Source organism: Taurulus bubalis (genome assembly GCF_910589615.1).
Source record: "Taurulus bubalis genome assembly, chromosome: 7".
Lineage (NCBI taxonomy): Eukaryota > Metazoa > Chordata > Actinopteri > Perciformes > Cottidae > Taurulus > Taurulus bubalis.
Window position 1 is genome coordinate 1,195,001 of NC_136595.1, and position 19,492 is coordinate 1,214,492.

The 19,492-nt window shown below is 43.6% G+C and overlaps 1 protein-coding gene across 1 annotated transcript in view; it reads left to right on the top strand.

Annotated features, from left to right (window-relative positions):
• Positions 1 to 19,492, top strand: part of ptprfa (protein tyrosine phosphatase receptor type Fa) — a gene marked incomplete at its 5' end in the record, with an annotated part of 188,492 nt that overhangs the window by 74,937 nt on the left and 94,063 nt on the right. The window contains one exon of the mRNA XM_079220647.1: positions 4,993 to 5,186. Coding sequence (XP_079076773.1) covers positions 4,993 to 5,186 — 194 coding nt within the window. The remainder of the gene's footprint in view (positions 1 to 4,992; positions 5,187 to 19,492) is intronic.

A 19,492-nucleotide genomic window follows, 5' to 3' on the forward strand; every position in this document is an offset into this window, starting at 1 on the left:
ACTTATAGAGCTTTACTTTGCCTGCTGTGCTGGGTGATACTTGAGCTGCTCTCTCCATGTCTTAGTCTCTTAGTGCAGGGCATTTTAACCTTTAACGCCTACTTTCCTCTCCTTGTCTGCCTTGAATCACATTCGTATTTGCACAACCTCATCCCCTTATTTTTATTGAAGTCAAATTTGTATTAATTTGCACTTCCCTCTGAAGCTGACCAAGCATTCTAGAGGAATCTTCATGAGCTCATTTTCGATATTCTCTGAAGTAGGATAACCTCTGCTTCCAGCATCCTCTCGGGTTCCGCGTGACAAGCATTGATGTGTAGAACCTGCAAAGATAGCCGGCAACCTTCACATTACCTTGTAACGTCTCCAGGCCATAACTATCTCAGCCGTCAGGAGAAATTTCAAACTCTGATGTTATTTACGAGATTTACGAAACTATGATGTCCTACCCTTTAGCGCAGTGGTTCTCAAACTATTTTGTTCACGCTCCACTTTGGAGGAAGAAAAATGTTCACGCCCCACCGCCCCAACAAAATTGTAACAAAATGGTCCATGCTGAATTTGTATTGAAATAACTTTTTGTGACTCCTTCATTTGTGCTTTAAAAAAAAATATTAAATAAAATTGCAATCGCTTTCAAGTAAACCCAATTGCATTTCCAAAAAATTAATATTTGGCAACAAAAAAAGTGCTTATTGTGGCACTGATTTGTTTGCACTGAATATCTTTTCAAGATAAAAACAATAATGTGCAACCTGTACAAAACAGAATGAGTGAGATGTGTGAGCATCATGGTGTATCAGCAGTAGTGGAGCAGTGAGCTGCTTTCCTCTACGCATCCATTTTATCCAATTTATCCACTGTGGGACTGGTAATGATTATTAAACAAGAAAGGAAAAAGTGGTTGGATGTACTTGGTTAGGTTTAGATAACAGAAGTACTTAGTTAGGTTTAGGGAACAGAAGTACTTGGTTAGGTTTAGGGAACAGAAGTACTTGGTTAGGTTTAGGGAACAGAAGTACTTAGTTAGGTTTAGATAACAGAAGTACTTAGTTAGGTATAGGGAACAGAAGTACTTGGTTAAGTTTAGGGAACAGAAGTACTTGTTTAGGTTTAGATAACAGAAGTACTTAGTTAGGTTAAGGGAACAGAAGTACTTGGTTAGGTTTAGATAACAGAAGTACTTGGTTAGGTTTAGATAACAGAAGTACTTGGTTAGGTTTAGATAACAGAAGTACTTAGTTAGGTTTAGGGAACAGAAGTACTTGGTTTGGTTTAGGGAACATAAGTACTTGGTTAGGCACACACACATGCACACACATACATGCACACACACACACGCACACATGCACACACACATGCACACACACACACAAACATACATACACACACATACATACACACAAACACACATGCACACATACACACACATACATACACACACATGCACACACGCACACATGCGCACACACGCACATGCACACACACAAACATACATACACACACACATGCACACACACACAAACATACATACACACACATACATGCACACACACAAACATACACACACACACGCACACGCAACACACATACACACATACGCACACACACACATGCACGCACACGCACACATGCACACATACACACACATGCACACACATACACACATGCACATACGCACACACACACATGTGCAAATACACATACATACATAAACACACACACATACATACATACATGCACACACATACACATACACACACATGCACACACACACACATACACACATGCGCAAATACACATACACACATAAACACACACAAACATGCATACACACACATACACACACACGTGAGCTGCTTTCCTCTACGCATCCATTTTATCCAATTTATCCACTGTGGGATTGATAATGATTATTAAACAAGAAAGGAAACAGTGGTTGGATGTACTTGTTTAGGTTTAGATAACAGAAGTACTTGTTTAGGTTTAGATAACAGAAGTACTTGTTTAGGTTTAGATAACAGAAGTACTTGTTTAGGTTTAGGGAACAGAAGTACTTGTTTAGGTTTAGGGAACAGAAGTACTTGGTTAGGTTTAGGGAACATAAGTACTTGGTTAGGTTTAGGTAACAGGAGTACTTGGTTAGGTTTAAGAAACAGAAGTACTTGGTTAGGTTTAAGAAACAGAAGTACTTAGTTAGGTATAGGGAACAGAAGTACTTGGTTAAGTTTAGGGAACAGAAGTACTTGTTTAGGTTTAGATAACAGAAGTACTTGGTTAGGTTTAGATAACAGAAGTACTTAGTTAGGTTTAGGGAACAGAAGTACTTGGTTAGGTTTAGATAACAGAAGTACTTGGTTAGGTTTAGATAACAGAAGTACTTGGTTAAGTTTAGGGAACAGAAGTACTTGGTAAGGTTTAGGGAACATAAGTACTTGGTTAGGTTTAGGTAACAGGAGTACTTGGTTAGATTTAGGGAACAGCAGTAATTGGTTAAGTTTAGGGAACAGAAGTACTTGGTTAGGTTTGGGTAACAGAAGTACTTGGTTAGGTTTAGGGAACATAAGTACTTGGTTAGGTTTGGATAACAGGAGTACTTGGTTAGATTTAGGGAACATAAGTAATTGGTTAGGTTTAGGGAACATAAGTACTTGGTTAGGTTTAGGGAACATAAGTACTTGGTTAGGTTTAGGGAACATACGTACTCTGTTAGGTTTAGGGAACAGAAGTACTTGGTTAGGTTTAGGGAACAGAAGTACTTGGTTCGGTTTAGGGAACAGAAGTACTTGGTTTGGTTTAGGGAACAGAAGTACTTGGTTAGGTTTAGGGAACAGAAGTACTTGGTTAGGTTTATGTAACAGGAGTACTTGGTTAGATCTAGGGAACGGCAGTACTTGGTTAAGTTTAGGGAACAGAAGTACTTGGTTAGGTTTGGGTAACAGAAGTACTTGGTTAGATTTAGGGAACATAAGTACTTGGTTAGGTTTGGATGACAGGAGTACTTGGTTAGATTTAGGGGACATAAGTACTTGGTTAGGTTTAAGAAACAGAATTACTTAGTTAGGTTTAGGTAATAGAAGTACTTGGTTAGGTTTAGGGAACATAAGTACTTGGTTAGATTTAGGGAACATAAGTACTTGGTTAGGTTTAGGGAACATAAGTACTTGGTTAGATTTAGGGAACAGAAGTACTTGGTTAGGTTTAGGGAACATAAGTACTTGGTTAGATTTAGGTAACATAAGTACTTGGTTAGGTTTAGGGAACAGAAGTACTTGGTTAGATTTTGGGAACAGAAGTACTTGGTTAGGTTTAGGGAACAGAAGTACTTGGTTAGATTTTGGGAACAGAGGTACTTGGTTAGGTTTTGGGAACAGAAGTACTTGGTTAGGTTTAGGGAACAGAAGTACTTGGTTAGATTTTGGGAACAGAAGTACTTGGTTAGATTTTGGGAACAGAGGTACTTGGTTAGGTTTAGGGAACAAAAGTACTTGGTTAGGTTTAGGGAACAGAAGTACTTGGTTAGATTTTGGGAACAGAAGTACTTGGTTAGATTTTGGGAACAGAGGTACTTGGTTAGGTTTAGGGAACAGAAGTACTTGGTTAGGTTTAGGGAACAGAAGTACTTGGTTAGATTTTGGGAACAGAAGTACTTGGTTAGATTTTGGGAACAGAAGTACTTGGTTAGGTTTAGGGAACAAAAGTACTCAGCTAAAGTATTTTTTAAACTACTTCTCAGTCGTTGGACTTCATTTCATGTTCGTGCATGAAAGCCTTGCTGAGTCTGTTAAAAATGGCTGACATTATAAAATGATTATGTGTGTTGTATTACCTTGTGTCCTTAATTAAGTTGCACTTTGGGTTTTTTACTGGAGTGGAAAAGGGAATATTTATAACTATTTTTTTCTGGTGTTGGCACACTGTGATATCCTGTACTATGTCAGGTTCAAACTGCACCATCTTTTCATTCAATCAAATTGAGCAGTTGAACATGTTCCTTGATGTGGGTCTCGGCTTGTCATTCAGGGTGATGGTGGGTCAGCAGCCAGACCAGTTGGACCAGTGCCCCAGACCACATGCATGTTCTTATTAGAGTTATGTCCTTCTCAACTGTGACAAAAAAGCTTCGAACAAAGTGAATATAATAACGTGTGATCTTTGTCTTTGTTATTTTCTTCAGTTTTAAGTTTGATCTTTGATAGAGTAAAGTGGGTTTCTTAACCCTAAATTAAATGGATTTATGTTTTAATAACAGAGAAATGTTACACTTTAATAAACAATAATCAAACACAAAGACAGTTATTTAACAATATGTTCGGTAGTAGTTACATGTATACAGTTACAAGCGGCCCTTTGAGGGCGGCCATGATGCTGATGTGACCCGGGGTGAGAATGAGTTTGACAGCCTGATCTAAATAGCATGTGGATGGTTTACATGGAGTAAGTTGATAGCCTGGGGCATCTCAGAGATAATCACCGCTGCTTCATTAGTGGGTATCAGTTGCAGAGGGGCTGAAGCATTGGTTCATGAGTTGGGAGTGAGAACGTGTAGCGAAGTGGGTTCAAAGAACAGCAGCTTGGAGAACAAAATGATGACATAAACCAGTGAGGGTCCGTAAGGCTATACAGTTCAGAAGGACTTTCACTTGTGAATCTACAATACAGCACAGCTGTTGTTATGCATGTTGAAGTGTCCCTGAACAAGACACTGAACCCTAAGTTGCTCCCCGGGCGCCTCACTAGGGGCCCACTGCTCCTTAAATACTAAGGATGGGTCAACATGCAGAGAGTACATGTCTCCACTGTGGGGCTAATAAGGGATTCTTCTTCTTCTTCTTCTTCTTCTTCTTCTTCTTCTTCTTCTTCTTCTTCTTCTTCTTCTTCTTCTTCTTCTTCTTCTTCATTTAAAGTGCATGTGATTATTGGTTTGTGTTGAATCGTGCGCTCTGCATCACACCATGAAGCCTCTACAGTTGAAGCTGTGTTGTGTTGCAGTGCCCGGAGCCCCTCCCAGGAAGGTGGAGGCGGAGGCCCTCAACTCCACGGCCCTCAGGGTGACCTGGAAGCCCCCGCTGGCTGGGAAGCAGCACGGCCAGATCCGAGGCTACCAGCTGGTCTACTCCAGGCTGGAGAACGGAGAGCCTCACGGCCAGCCCGCCATCGTGGACGTCTCCCTCCCCGACGCCCAGGTACTGTCCACCCTGTCAACCCATCCAATGTTAAGCAGCTGCTTCTTCTTCATTGGAGTTGGTGGAAACCAATGGCCACCAAAGCTAGCCAGCACCATCTCTTTTCACATACACACACACACACACACACACACGCACACACACACACACACACACACACACACACACACACACACACACACACTTTGTTTTTAGTGAATTGTAGGTGGTTATAATCAAGTACATTGGCATGTACATTTGTATGACGAGAATGCACAAACAATACCTTGTTATTCCATCTGAAGGATTGTATTTCATGTCTGTTTTTATTTTACTTCCAGCCGACAGAGTTGGAAAACAGCCACAAATATGAACGTGTGAATAATGGAGAAACCTAGATAATCGTGCTTAGGAAAGCAAAAGCAAGTGTGTGTGTGTGTGTGTGTGTGTGTGTGTGTGTGTGTGTGTGTGTGTGTGTGTGTGTGTGTGTGTGTGTGTGTTTGTGTTTGAGATCGTTCACACCAAATAGTGTGTAGCTTGGCATGAAGCGGAATTATTCAGAGATTTACAGCCAGTCAGTGAATGATGATACCAAAATGAGCTCCAGCATGAGGCCATGAGATCCAAATTATTCTGAGCAAGGAGCCTGGGCTTTTTTCACTTGCTTCTACATGTCTCGGCAGGCATACATACATATTGTGTTACTTTCAGGATACGTTTGGCTTCTCAGAAAAGCCATCAATTTGTCCATCAATCACAGTACATGTCTGTAAATGGATGGTAAGATGAGTGTCAGTGTTGCCAGTGATGTCAGAAACTGCATCAACAATGAAAAAAAAAAAGCGGGAGGAGCTACAACTTTAGGTGATTTCAACAACTTTGGTTCAATGTTTAGTTTAACAGTAAAGCATTTTGAATTGTCTACCGTTGAGATTGTGACGGTGGAGTGTGGAGGATGAGTCGAGGAGTCTGGCAGCCGGAGGAAGGAAGCTGCTGTGTCTGCTGCCGGGTGGGAAGTTAAGCATCTGATGGACTGACTCCACTCCATAGCAACAGCAGCCGAGGCTCATGGGTATTTTAGCATTTAGGTCCGTTCGCCATGCAGTGGATGATTCCTCAGAAACAAAGTTAAAATAGTTCAAACCGGTGGTCAAGGAATAAGAACTATTTGATCGATATATTACCCGGGAGAGGCCCATATTTCTATGTTCATTCAAATTGAGTAATTGGAAATACAGAATGGAGAAAACACAAGAAGAAACACCGATGGAATCAAGGACTTTCAGCAGATTCAAAAATAGATTGAGCTCAGATAATTATCATGAATTCATCATTGTCTCGTCGCCCAGCTGTACAACTAGAGTTAGAGGCAGAAAGGTGTGAGCCTATTGAAGCCAAAGGGTGGATGTTCCTCATCCAGGGAGTTCGCTCCGGTGTTAAGGCTGCAGGAGGAGCGTCGCACCTGGGTTCCTACCGCCAGCATTCCTGTCTTATCTGTGCAAGGCAGGAGGCCTGATAGAGGGCCGGCATCTCACAACCCATCTACAGCTTCTCTCTCTTAACACACACACACACACACACACACACACACACACACACACACACACACACACACACACACACACACTTCACACGCCTGCTGTGGAGGACTATTCTTTAAGGATAAGTTCAGTCTCTCCCCTTGGCGTCAGTGCTGGTGATGAGAGTCAACACACAGACTGTGGAGTGACTCAGTGAACAAAGTCCTCTGCACCACACACACACACACACACACACACACACACACACACACACAACCCGCACACGCCCGCAACTTCCTCACCATATTTCATCCAGCAAAACAATGTTTTCCAGCGGAAATATGACTTACTTTTGGATGAAACGCTATCCCACACGGCCTTGTTCGGTATCGAAATGAGCGCCTGCTTCCGCTTCCGCCTGTTGACGGCATTTCTGGTCGCAGCAGATCTGAAGCTATGGGTCACACTGTGACTATGGGTCACTTGACTCATTTTGAGGCTAAAAGGGCTGTAAAACTCATTCTTTTTCTTCTTCTTTTGTTGTTACACATATACAAGTAATCTCACAATGGTTTATGTATTATATCACGTTACATTATTCAAATAGCCCTTGTGGTTGAGGAGAAAACCCAGTTTTAGTTTGGGTAAGACCACCTTCCAAGAAAACAGGGCTTGCTTTCTAAAAGGTTTTAAGCCAACAACGCCAAAGACATCGAGGTCATGTCCGCATATATGTCCAGATATATACATCCTACTGTCCATGCACAGTAGAATGTACGACTCTTTTTGTTTTGATTGCCATGTTACAAAAGAGCTGAATGCTAGTGTGCATCCCTGTGTGCATGATGACAATAAAGGATCCCTGAATCCTTGCATTTCGTAAATGATGGAACCATTTAGAGTAAAAGGCCACACAGCAGCGTACGCTTCACATCAACAGAGGAAGGGTTTGAGATTATTGATTTTTCTATGGCAGGGACATTTTGAAAGCGCTGATTATATTTCGTGTTTGCTGACACAGTCAACACTTTCCCAATTCTTTTGGGAAACCGGAGATCATCAACTGTGCAGCATTACGTCACTGACTTCCCACACCCAAAGTCAAAGCTAGGTCTGAGTCCTAATACTTCAATTAGAGGCGAACAATAATTGTATGTATAATTCACATCATTATTTATAATTGGGTTGCATTTTTGAATAAACTCAAAACATGTCAGAAAACCTTGTCAGAACATACATGGTCTAAGAGTCTGTCCAACTCCATGGTCCTCACTGTGGGACCCTTCAGGGCTGGATGACATGAGGGCTGAGAGGCTCACATGGGGACGAGCAGCAGAGAGTTTACAGGTCATTGTGTACGGACATCACACGTTCTCTGTGCTGATGAGTCACACAGGAGGAGGCTCACGCCTCTCTGGCAGCAGTACCGGTCGTGCCCTGGCTGCCCGCGTCCGGCTGTGAGCTCCTGGGCTTCAGTGTGACGTCACTGAAGCAGAGAGCAGCCTTTGAGTGCTGAGCTGTGTGTTGTCTCCTGCCTGAAAAGCCCTCATTTTTTTCACGGAGGGTTGGCTTGCCAACAGTCTTAAGATTACTGCTTTTTTGTCACAAAAAGACCTTGATGACAAAATAAGTACAGGCGTGCCAAACCACCGGAGCTCTCGGGCGGAGAGCAAAGCCTAATTGGCTGCTCGCTCCCAGCTCTGGCTTCTCTCCGCTGTTTGCTTGAGACTCCCTCCATCCCACACACACACTCCATCTTTTTCTGCTGGCAAGCTCATGAGTTTTTAGATCTCAGTGAGGCGTACTGTTGGATGTCTGCAGAATGCTTGAAGGAGCCTCTGATCCCTCTCAGCACTGATGGCTGTGAAGCGTGAGCGTCACCTGATCTGATAAGATACGGATCTTTCTGCCGGAGCCCAGAAGAACACACCCAGCCTCAGGAGACAACGTCTTCCCTGTCTGTCGGTGTGGACACGTGACGTAGACACTCCATACTTCACAGGAGCCTCTGAGCATCCAGGTATCAGATGGTCACCTGGATACCAACGCCTTATTCACTCTGAGGTACCGTGTTATACTCTGAGGTACCGTGTTACAATCTGAGGTACCGTGTTACACTCTGAGGTACCGTGTTACACTGAGGTACCGTGTTACACTCTGAGGTACCGTGTTACAATCTGAGGTACCGTGTTACACTCTGAGGTACCGTGTTACAATCTGAGGTACCGTGTTACACTCTGAGGTACCGTGTTATACTCTGAGGTACCGTGTTACACTCTGAGGTACCGTGTTACACTCTGAGGTACCGTGTTACACTCTGAGGTACCGTGTTACACTCTGAGGTACCGTGTTACACTCTGAGGTACCGTGTTATACTCTGAGGTACCGTGTTACACTCTGAGGTACCGTGTTATACTCTGAGGTGCCGTGTTACACTCTGAGGTACCGTGTTACACTCTGAGGTACCGTGTTACACTCTGAGGTACCGTGTTACACACTGAGGTACCGTGTTACACTCTGAGGTACCGTGTTACACTCTGAGGTGCCGTGTTACACTCTGAGGTACCGTGTTGCACTCTGAGGTGCCGTGTTACACTCTGAGGTACCGTGTTACACACTGAGGTACCGTGTTACACTCTGAGGTACTGTGTTACACTCTGAGGTGCCGTGTTACACTCTGAGGTACCGTGTTACACTCTGAGGTGCCGTGTTACACTCTGAGGTACCGTGTTACACTCTGAGGTACCGTGTTACACACTGAGGTACCGTGTTACACGCTGAGGTACCGTGTTACACGCTGGGGTACCGTGTTACACTCTGAGGTACCGTGTTACACGCTGAGGTGCCGTGTTACACGCTGAGGTGCCGTGTTACACGCTGGGGTACCGTGTTACACGCTGAGGTGCCGTGTTACACTCTGAGGTACCGTGTTACACGCTGGGGTACCGTGTTACACGCTGAGGTGCCGTGTTACACTCTGAGGTACCGTGTTACACGCTGGGGTACCGTGTTACACTCTGAGGTACCGTGTTACACGCTGAGGTGCCGTGTTACACTCTAAAGCCTAGTTTATGGTTCTCCGTCAGGTCGACGCCGTAGCCTGACGCGCACCTCCAAAAAATCCTAACTTCGCGTTGACGCGGACCGCAAGCGCTGTGATTGGTCCGCTCAGAACGTCATTTCCGGCAGTTGCTTTTTCCCAGCCTCGACCGGTTTAGTGGTCGTGCAGACCACCTCCTCAAACGTCTTCTCTGTCGCCTGCGCTTCAACATTTGCAATATAAGCATTTGCTCTTCAATATTAATGAGCTCCAACTTTAATGCAGCCGCTCCAACTTGGTCGCCATTGTTTACTGTGACCGAAATTCGGCTATAACCCCTGTAACCAAATCAATATCAGTATTTCTGAACGTCAATAACACATCATGACATGGAGACCTCTAGTTGTGTGGTTCTCCGGGTTCTCAGGGTTCATCAGTCGTCATGTGTTCCTCTCTTTGTGGGACTGTTGGTGGCCGACTGTGTAGATCAGATTGAGAGGTGAGGACGGTGGAGAGGACCGCTGGGTAATAATACATGAAAAGATGAATTTTTAACAACCGCCGTGAGGAAATTCTCAAAGAGAATATAACTTTCACTTATTATTCTGCCTTCAAATGGCGGCTCTTCTGAGTGCATGATTGGACGCTGCTGTGAGCGGCTCCTCCTCTCGCCACCATCCAACAGCCTGATGTCTGCGTCTCTTCATCCACAGGCGGCGACACCACTGACCCGCTGTCTGTGGGCACACGGTGATTACACAGCTTTAATGCAGTGACAGCCTTTTGGTGCCTGGAAATGGAACCAATTGACAAAGTATGACGATCATGTAATATTGTGACATGGACCAGAAGTCCTGCTCTTCTTGCAAAAAAGAAAAGAAAAGTGAACAATGAAGACAATTGTGAATATAAGAAGAAAAAAGTGTGAATTATAGTTCCAAGCACTTACATTTCTCATAAAAGTCTTTATTACATTCTGTCTTCATTCTTAAAACAGCCTCCATGTTTATGCGTGAATTTAGGATATTATACATTTCCACATAATGACTCTGCTGCTGCTTCTTGTTTCTCTAATAGTGTTTTATTCAGTCCGTTCCAGTTGTTCCACCCGAATGAAACCAGACACTTGATGCAGGTTTTTCACATTAAGAGTCCCCCTGTCACCATAAAGAGGAAGGACTGTGTGCTGAAGCCTGAGCGGAGAGGCTTGGAAAGTGGAGGACACAAGATACTTAGTCAAAGGTGTTTATTTCCATTAGTAGCTAAGCTACACGGGTAACCAAACATATATATAAACAATATAAAGAAACAAAACAAACAGCTAACTGAACTGAATAAATCACTGCTCCGTGTTAGATTAACTTAACATGAGCTCACGTGCACACAGCTGCACAGTAAGGTCCTTCCCCCTAACATCCAAAGGCATCCTCTGTCAAGATGGACCATCCCTTCTCTCCAACCAGACAGGTTAGAATAACAGCCATCACGAGTTCAGAGGAATCTATCCTCATAATGTACAAGTTCACCGGCATAAAACCCGGCAATGCATCAGTTACTGTAGGAAATAATGGTGCTTACTCAACACCGGGGCCTCTTGGTCTCCCTGCCGCTTCAGATAATTCATCTTTTTCTTTTTAATTTACAGCGTGAGCTGCACTTTGGCCGGGGAATGGAGCTGATTTTAACTTTGCCGTTACATTGTTTATGATACCAGCTTTTATTTATTTCTTGTAGAGGCTGAGAAGGCGAAAGCCCTTTGTCTTGTATTTCTGCTGAGTCAGCAAGGTCAGGAAGCAGAACACGAGTACCTCTGAATCACTGCTGCTACCTGTTCATGTGCTGGGAGGCAAGCAGGGTGACTGTTGGCCTTTGGCCTTCATCAATAAAGCACACACTTTATAAGCAATGAGGGCTCCTTAAAGTTAGAAGTAAATGTTTTTTAAGGTGCTTACGAAATATAACGCTTCCACAAAGACCTTGGTGGCCATTTTAGCGTTGTTCTCTGTAGCTTTATGATGAAATTGCTCCACTTAGACGAAATAGAAGACTTAAAGGTCACAGGAGCAGGGAGGAGGTGTTTTAAGTGAGTGATAATTATATTTTATGCTGATAGCTGGATATGAAGATTAGAGCTGGCAAAGTTTAGTGTTTCTTTCCTCCACGCTCTGGGTATTCATTATAGACATCATCTTAATTTACATTTTCCACAATGGCCACGATTCACCCTTTCCTAAGCCCCGCCCCCGTGCGGTCAGAGCTGCGTAACCATGGAGCCCACACTGTCACTAACTGCACCCCCGATAAAATATCACATTTTTGGAAAAACGAAAAAGTGATTTCAGAGGGAATGCGTGTGGAGGATATATTGATGATGCCAAACTGATGCAGCAGTGAAAAGAGGTTCAAACGATAAAGAAGCTGAAGCTACAGATCAGTGTGAACCAGGACATCAAGATCAAGAGAAGACATGCAGGAACAACACGGTTCCTCTCGGTCTTTATTCACTGTTACAATTACCGATGTATAGATCAGCAATTAATGCCAGCGGAGAAAATACGTGATCAGTGATCTCTAAAAGTTATATTTGCTCCCTCTTTTCTTTTGTGCTGATCCATTGCACCACTAGTAGCTAGGGTAGCATAGATGTGCCAAAGGTAGGTAATGTTTTGCTAACGTACTCTGCTCATGTTAGCTAACAGGTTTTTACATAGGAAGTAACATCTTAGAAACATCTCCAGCTAACAAGCATCGCTATTACGCAACGTTTTGACTCAAAATCTCTTTTTCAGATTCTGAAACAAATGGAGCAGAGCCGGTTAATTGTGGGACGACGGTCATTGCTGGCCCATGCTATGCTATGCTATGATTAGGCAGTCTTCCCATGCTATGCTATGATCAGCTAGTCTGCGCTCAAGGGCGGGATTTAGCAAAGGTTCAATTTAGATGCAAATCAAAGGCATTGTTCTTGCACTTCCCTCCTTACTGCCCAATTTCCAAGACCAACCTTTTTTCTTTCTTTTTTCCAATATGCTAGTCACTTTTTCAACTTATCTTATATGTCTATTAGGGATATGTGCTCATAAATCACGACAAACATTTCCCCAGTATTACTGTGGTTACACTGGCACATCTGGCTGCTTTTTGTGAACAATTAAATAAGCATGCATGAGGGAGAGAAGCAATGGTTCCTTCAGCTAACCCAAACACAAATGATTCCTGGAGAAGCAAAGGCGCTGCAACGACTAATGGTGAACTGTCATCTGCAATCAGCCCTCTGTATCTTTCTTTGTTTGTCTCTTTCTCTCTTCGCTCTGAGCACAACCTCAGGGATGAGCTCTGATATCTAAAGAATAGATGAGAAACTGAAAATGTGATTTTTTTTTTGCCCCAGATTACTGACTATGAATAGATCCCAGTGACAGAAGCCACAGAGAATAACAGTGCAGCAGTAATTATAGGACTTACCTTTCTTCCACTCATTAGCTGCAGTCTCACTGCGTTAAGCAGATAGAGTAGCAATGCTGCTTTACTTTGTTCCTGCTTTGAGAACTTTTGCTCGCCACATTGGAAACATTGATTCTTTCGGGATCAAATGAAGTGGGTTTTATTTCATGAGCACTGGCATAGTGCACATAACATTATATACATATCTCTTCATAGGCAGGTGAAGAATCGCTAATGAATCCCAAAATGTTTATAAGCGGATAACCATCTACAGTAAAACTCTTTTGTCACAGTGATGGTTAACGTTTAACCCGTCCAATCATCGCATGTGAGTCCTATGAAATGATGGGACGCCTTATTACAGTCCTGCTGCAGCCATAGATACCGTCATTTGAAAATAATGATAATAAAACCAACCATAATCAACCCGCTGCAGTGGTTTAATGTCCGTGAAGTCATCGATGGCAATGTCACATGACCCCAGTATGTCATCATCTCATAGCTCATTTTCTGTGAGTTACACCTTTTCTTACTGTTGATAGTTTAGTACCGTGGGAGCAATATATGTACGTAGTATTGCAGATGTTTGAATTGGCAATAAATGGGCTAAAACATGCAGAAACACTATATACTATATTCATAAGGATAATATTTTGGAATTCGTAACAACACACTTCGGTTAGACACATTTAGACATGTTTAATAGCTGCACAGAATCCAGGAATATCCGTGTATTATTTTCCAACTCATTGCACTGGATGGTTTCACCCGACTGGAGCGAAACTAGCCTGAAAAAGAACTCTGCTTAATAACTTTGGGTCATGAAGGCACCCAAAGTTATTAAGCAGCGGCTCGGAAAAGCCAGAGAGGTTTTCCTCAGGGCAACAAAGAGGAGCCATGTCCACGATGAGTTACAACCAGACGTATGGCGTTGATGGAAATATGTTCTGGTGCAGCTATTCCCAACTCCGTGGGCCGTGGAGGTCACATTGCATTTATTTCACATTGGTGATTTACAAAGCTAGCTATTTGTATATATATATAGATATATATATATATATATATATATATATATATATATATATATATATATATATATATATATATATATATATATATATATACTTAATCATTTTCATCAATGAACAACATAGTAATTTAAAGCAAGAATAATAGTATGACTTGTTGGGTTTGAACATCACGTCCCTGCAGACGTTGGGCCGGTTCTTTCTCGTGAAGTCACCTCGGGAACGCTTGAGGGGTTTTTCTTCAAATTTGGCACAAACATCCATCTGGAATCAAAGAGGAACTGATTTCAATGTGGCTTTCACAAAAACACGTTTCTGAGTCATAACTCAAGAACGGATTTGCTTATAATGTGAGCCATAAAACTGCAAAGTGGTCAAATACATTTTGATGCTTTACTTTTGGATGCTTTGTTGTACCGCGGAGACAGGCTGACAGGGATGAGGTCATGGTGCACGTCTGTTTGGGTTCTGGGAGGTCAGTGTCGATGCTCGGGGGTCGGAGCCAGAGAGGAGATGATGGTGAGTCCTGTGGAGCAGACCAGGTCCAGGGTTTGGCCGGGGTTGTGGGGACATTGATGTGCTGAGTGAAGCTGAAGCATCCAAATATATCCAGAAAGTCTTTATATCCAGACAGTCAGAGAAGTGGATTTTGAAGCCACCAAACAGCAGGATGGAAGGTGAGAGGGGTCAGGGCATCAGACAGGTCTGAGAGGAAGCTAGGGTTGGGTTCGGGGTCGTAGATTATTGAGATGACCAACGGTTTAGGACCAGAGAGTCTGAAGCCAGGTGTTCAGATGAGGGGTTTGGATGGTAGTCAGGATGGTTTCATGTGTTGGTGGAAGACAGCAGCCAGTCCTCCTGGATTGGTTTGTCCAGGTAATGACATCCAGTGGTGGTGGCTTGATGTAATACATATAGTCCAGATGTTTTTGCTAGTTTGAGTGAGGCAGAAGGCCATCATGGTCGTTGTCGGTGATTAATTCATTGATGATTAGGCCTTTGTTGCTTAGATGTTGAATACAGAGTGTTTTGTGATTGGTTTCTGAGGATCTGGGTCCTGAGGTTCACATGTGGTTTGTTATGATAATGTAAGAAGGGAGTGGGCTTACGTCGGTACTGACTCCACAGAGACGGGGTTGAGTTGACAGAAGTGGGTTTACAGATGATGAACTGGCACTGGGAGCCCTGTGGATGTCACTGGGAGCCATGTGGACGTCACTGGGAGCCATGTGGACGTCAGTGGAGTCCATGTGGACGTCACTGGGAGCCATGTGGACGTCACTGGGAGCCATGTGGACGTCACTGGGAGCCATGTGAAGTCATACGACCATTTTTGACAATTTCACACAAATGGATGAAGGGAAGACATTTTGTAAACTGCAGCTCGACTGTTTGGAGGAGGCAAACAACCGCGAGGCGTTAGTTCTAGTGTTTCACTCATCTCCCCGTGTGTGTGTGTGTGTATTTGCCTTTGATGTGTGTATTAAGTGGGGGTGTCATGGTGCTTTGATATGAACCCAGACAGACGCAAGATTTCCTGGTGCAATATGGGATGAATATCTGTTTCCTGCCTTGATCTACAGAACACTACAGAACGTGGAAACTGTGCACATTTTGCACAACACAATGAAATGGCCTGGCTCACATGTTCAGGCTCCAGGCCCACGCACAAACAGACTAAAAAACAGCTTTTATCCACAGGCTGTCAAATGTATAGAACCCCCCCCCCCCAAAAAAAACCTGAGGACACTAGCACTGACTACTGAACAATATTCAATGGCACGTGCACTTTATGATGATCCACTTATTTATCTGTCTACTTGTGTTGTGAATGTTTCTATGGTTGTGTTTAGTGTTTGTCTTTACTGTAAGAGCTGCTGAACTGTTTTTCGTTGTTTTTGACAATGACATTAAAGTATTCTATTCTATTCAGTGGGGCCCTCTGTTGGGCCCTCTGTTGGGCCCTCTGTTGGGCCCTCTGTGGGGCCCTCTGTTGGGCCCTCTGTTGGGCCCTCTGTTGGGCCCTTTGTTGGGCCCTCTGTTGGGCCCTCTGTTGGGCCCTCTGTTGGGTGCTTTTCCGCACCGAGTAAAACATGTCTTAACTAAAGGCGTTCACCAAAAGCAGCAGACGAAATGCTTCCCTCTCATTGAAGGATCCGCCCCAGGCTGTTAGAAGGGTCTCACTGGGAGTCCACATCAGAAAGTGAGACCTAAAGTGCTCGATCTCTTCAATCCGGACCAGCTGTCCAATTGTGTTGGCCGGGAGAATCAACACCAGAAATATATCACCGGCATTGTTTTCACATGAGCTCTGAGAGGAGAGAGAACAGCTGTGAGCTCTGCCTGAATAATGTGTTGGCCGAATCAATCTAATACACATTTTTATTAATACCAGGTGTAAGCGCAAAGCCCCCATAATCAGATGTTATTGTCCAGATTATTATCCATAATCCAGGGAGAGATGGAGTCATTGACTCCAACACAATACATACAAACACGTTCTCCCATCATGGTCCCAGGATGTTAAACATGAGACCATCTCGCAATAAGGTTACAAGGTTATAGTTGAAGGTGTTTTATTTGCCAATTCAGATGATAGTCCCATTTTGCTACAAAAGGGCCAATTCTAGGTGGAGGGTGGAGCAGGAAGGAGGAAAGAAGTTGCTCGGTCTGGTTCATCAGCTCCTGTATCTGTTGCCATGTCCAGCAGGTCAACAGCTTGTATCTATGGTGGGTTTGTCTTTTAATATCCTTGAGCTCTTCTCAGGCTCCTCTTGTCTCTACCATCACTGATGCTCAGGAGATGGAACCAATGATGTTCTGGTGGTTTTACCCCCGCTGTAGAGCCTCCTGTCCTGTCCGTACACATCCCATACCAGTCTATAATGTTTCCAGTCAGGATGCTTTCGATTGCTCCTCTATAAAATTACCAAGAACGTGGCTCAAGAAGTTTGCCTTCTTAGATTGAGTGAGGACCATGGCAGGTAGTTTGTGACGCTGATTCCCTGATTCTCCACTGATGGAGACATGGGGGTGTAACTTCGCCTCCTGTTTTCTAAAATCAACAATCGGCTCCTCGGTTCTACTGGCGTTGCGCAGTAGGTTGTTCTCTGAGCACCACTCTGCACTGTTGTGGTTTGTAATCCGGCCGATGGCGGTAGTTTCATCTGCAAACTTCAGGACAGAGTTCTCTTCATGCTTGTGGGTGCACAGCCTGAACAGGAGGGGGCCGAGCACACAGCCCAGAGGGGCTCCGCTGTTCTGCACTAGAGTGGAGGGGGTTTGGCTGAGGTCTGTTTATGAGGAAGATAAGATATACTTTATGGTCCTGCAGGGAAATTTGTCTTGGGGCTCCAAGCCGCTGCATCAGAGTTTTAGATTGTGAGGTTTACCAATCAGTTATATGTGGGAGATTATGTCGAAGGCAGGCGGCAACTTTTGGTTCTGCCGAGTGAAGCCGATGCGGAAGTGTCTTAAAACTAGCATGCTCTACCCTGACCACCATGGGACGACTCCTCTGGTTGTATAGAAGTATATGCTTCACATGTTAAAGCTGCATTCTCTCTCCTGACCATCAGGGGAAAACTCCTCTGGTTGTATAGAAGTATATGCTTCACATGTTAAAGCTGCATTCTCTCTCCTGACCACCAGGGGGCGACTCCTCTGATTGTATAGAAGTCTATATAAATGACTCTACTTCTCTCTTGATTTATTCCCTCAGTAAACATTGTAAACATGAGTTTATGTCTCAATCTCTTTTTGGTCTCAGCTACTCACCTGTAAAATGTCATGACTGCATCTTACACAGTTGTGACGTTATCAAGAGGACAGACGGACAGACGACATGATGACTCACACACAGACACACAAGGGGAGAACAAGACCAGCGTCCCAGCTGGTAAACCTATCACATTGAACATCTTTAATAGATACAGGAATACAAACTAACCGTCTGCGTAAATGTCCCCATCAAAATGCAAAACTGCAACTGTACGATAACATGACTCCTTTCTAGTTTAGGACTCGTGTAAATCTTCACCAATGACCTGTCACTGCAGACGCTCTGCCCTGACCCCTTGACAGATTGATGTCTATTGGAAGGTAGTTTCTCCATGTGGCAGCAGTGGAAAGAACCAGCTGCTGTGCACACTGATCCGTGTTAGAGCCGCGCTGAGGATGGCCACAATTCTATCAGCCCGGCCTCTTGGCCACTTTTTCATAGGAAGAAAAACACTTAAAGTTCCATTTTACTTTGCGATTCTGCAGATCCTGGGATGCGTTCTGTATCATTTCACACGTCCACCGGTTTAGAGTGGTCCTCTCAACGGTCTGTTCATTACAAAGAGAAACACACTTCAGAGGTATATCATTTGCTCAGGTTTGAGATGTTGTGATGCCTCCTTAGAAAAATATTCAACAGCCACATTTCTGCAACAACAAAGTTTCTGTATTTTGTTTGAATGAATCCTTTAAATCTCAGCATCATGTCCAGTAAGTGGAGCCGATGGTGAGGTCTCAGTATCACTGCTTTCACGCTGCGGCTCTTTTGATGACGAGCTGTGACCAAGTGGGCAGTCAGAGTTCTTGGATCCATGTAGTGGTCTCTTGCAGCTGCAAAGTTTAACTCGAGCACATGATTTATTTTTCACAGCTTTGATATTGCCTTACATAACGTTTCATCATTTTGATGAGGGAACAGCTCACTAGCAAGTAGCTAATTATGAGTTAGAGTTAATGGGAAATAAACAGAGTGATTTTCTTTTTCAAAGTAGGATGCATGCACGCCTTCTTTTAGGAAACATTTTTAAACCGTCTTCTAGTCCATTAGAGCTTGGACAGAACTCGATGCTCTGAAATTTGACAAATTCATACGAAGGGGAAACAAAGGAATGTCGAATTATGAAACTCACGTTGTCAAAAATGAGTGTCCATGGAACGTTCAGTCATGGCTGATCGAACTAGGCAACCTCCGGGTCTAAGCCTTCAACTTGCATTCTTTCTAATAGCCACCAGGGGGCGACTCCTCTGGTTGTATAGAAGTCTATGCTTCATGTGTTAAAGCTGCATTCTCTCTCCTGACCACCAGGGGGGTGACTCCTTGTATAGAAGTAAATGAGAAAATGAGTTTATGGTCTCGATCTCCACACCGTTGTCCGGTCTGAGACTTGTCCGTATAATCGTCTTACAACGCTAACCCTTTCACAGTGTGTTTTCACTTCATGAAAGTTTATTACATTTTGGTCAAAAAACATATCTTATTCAGCATTTGGTTGTACCTGTTCAAGATGGCAATGG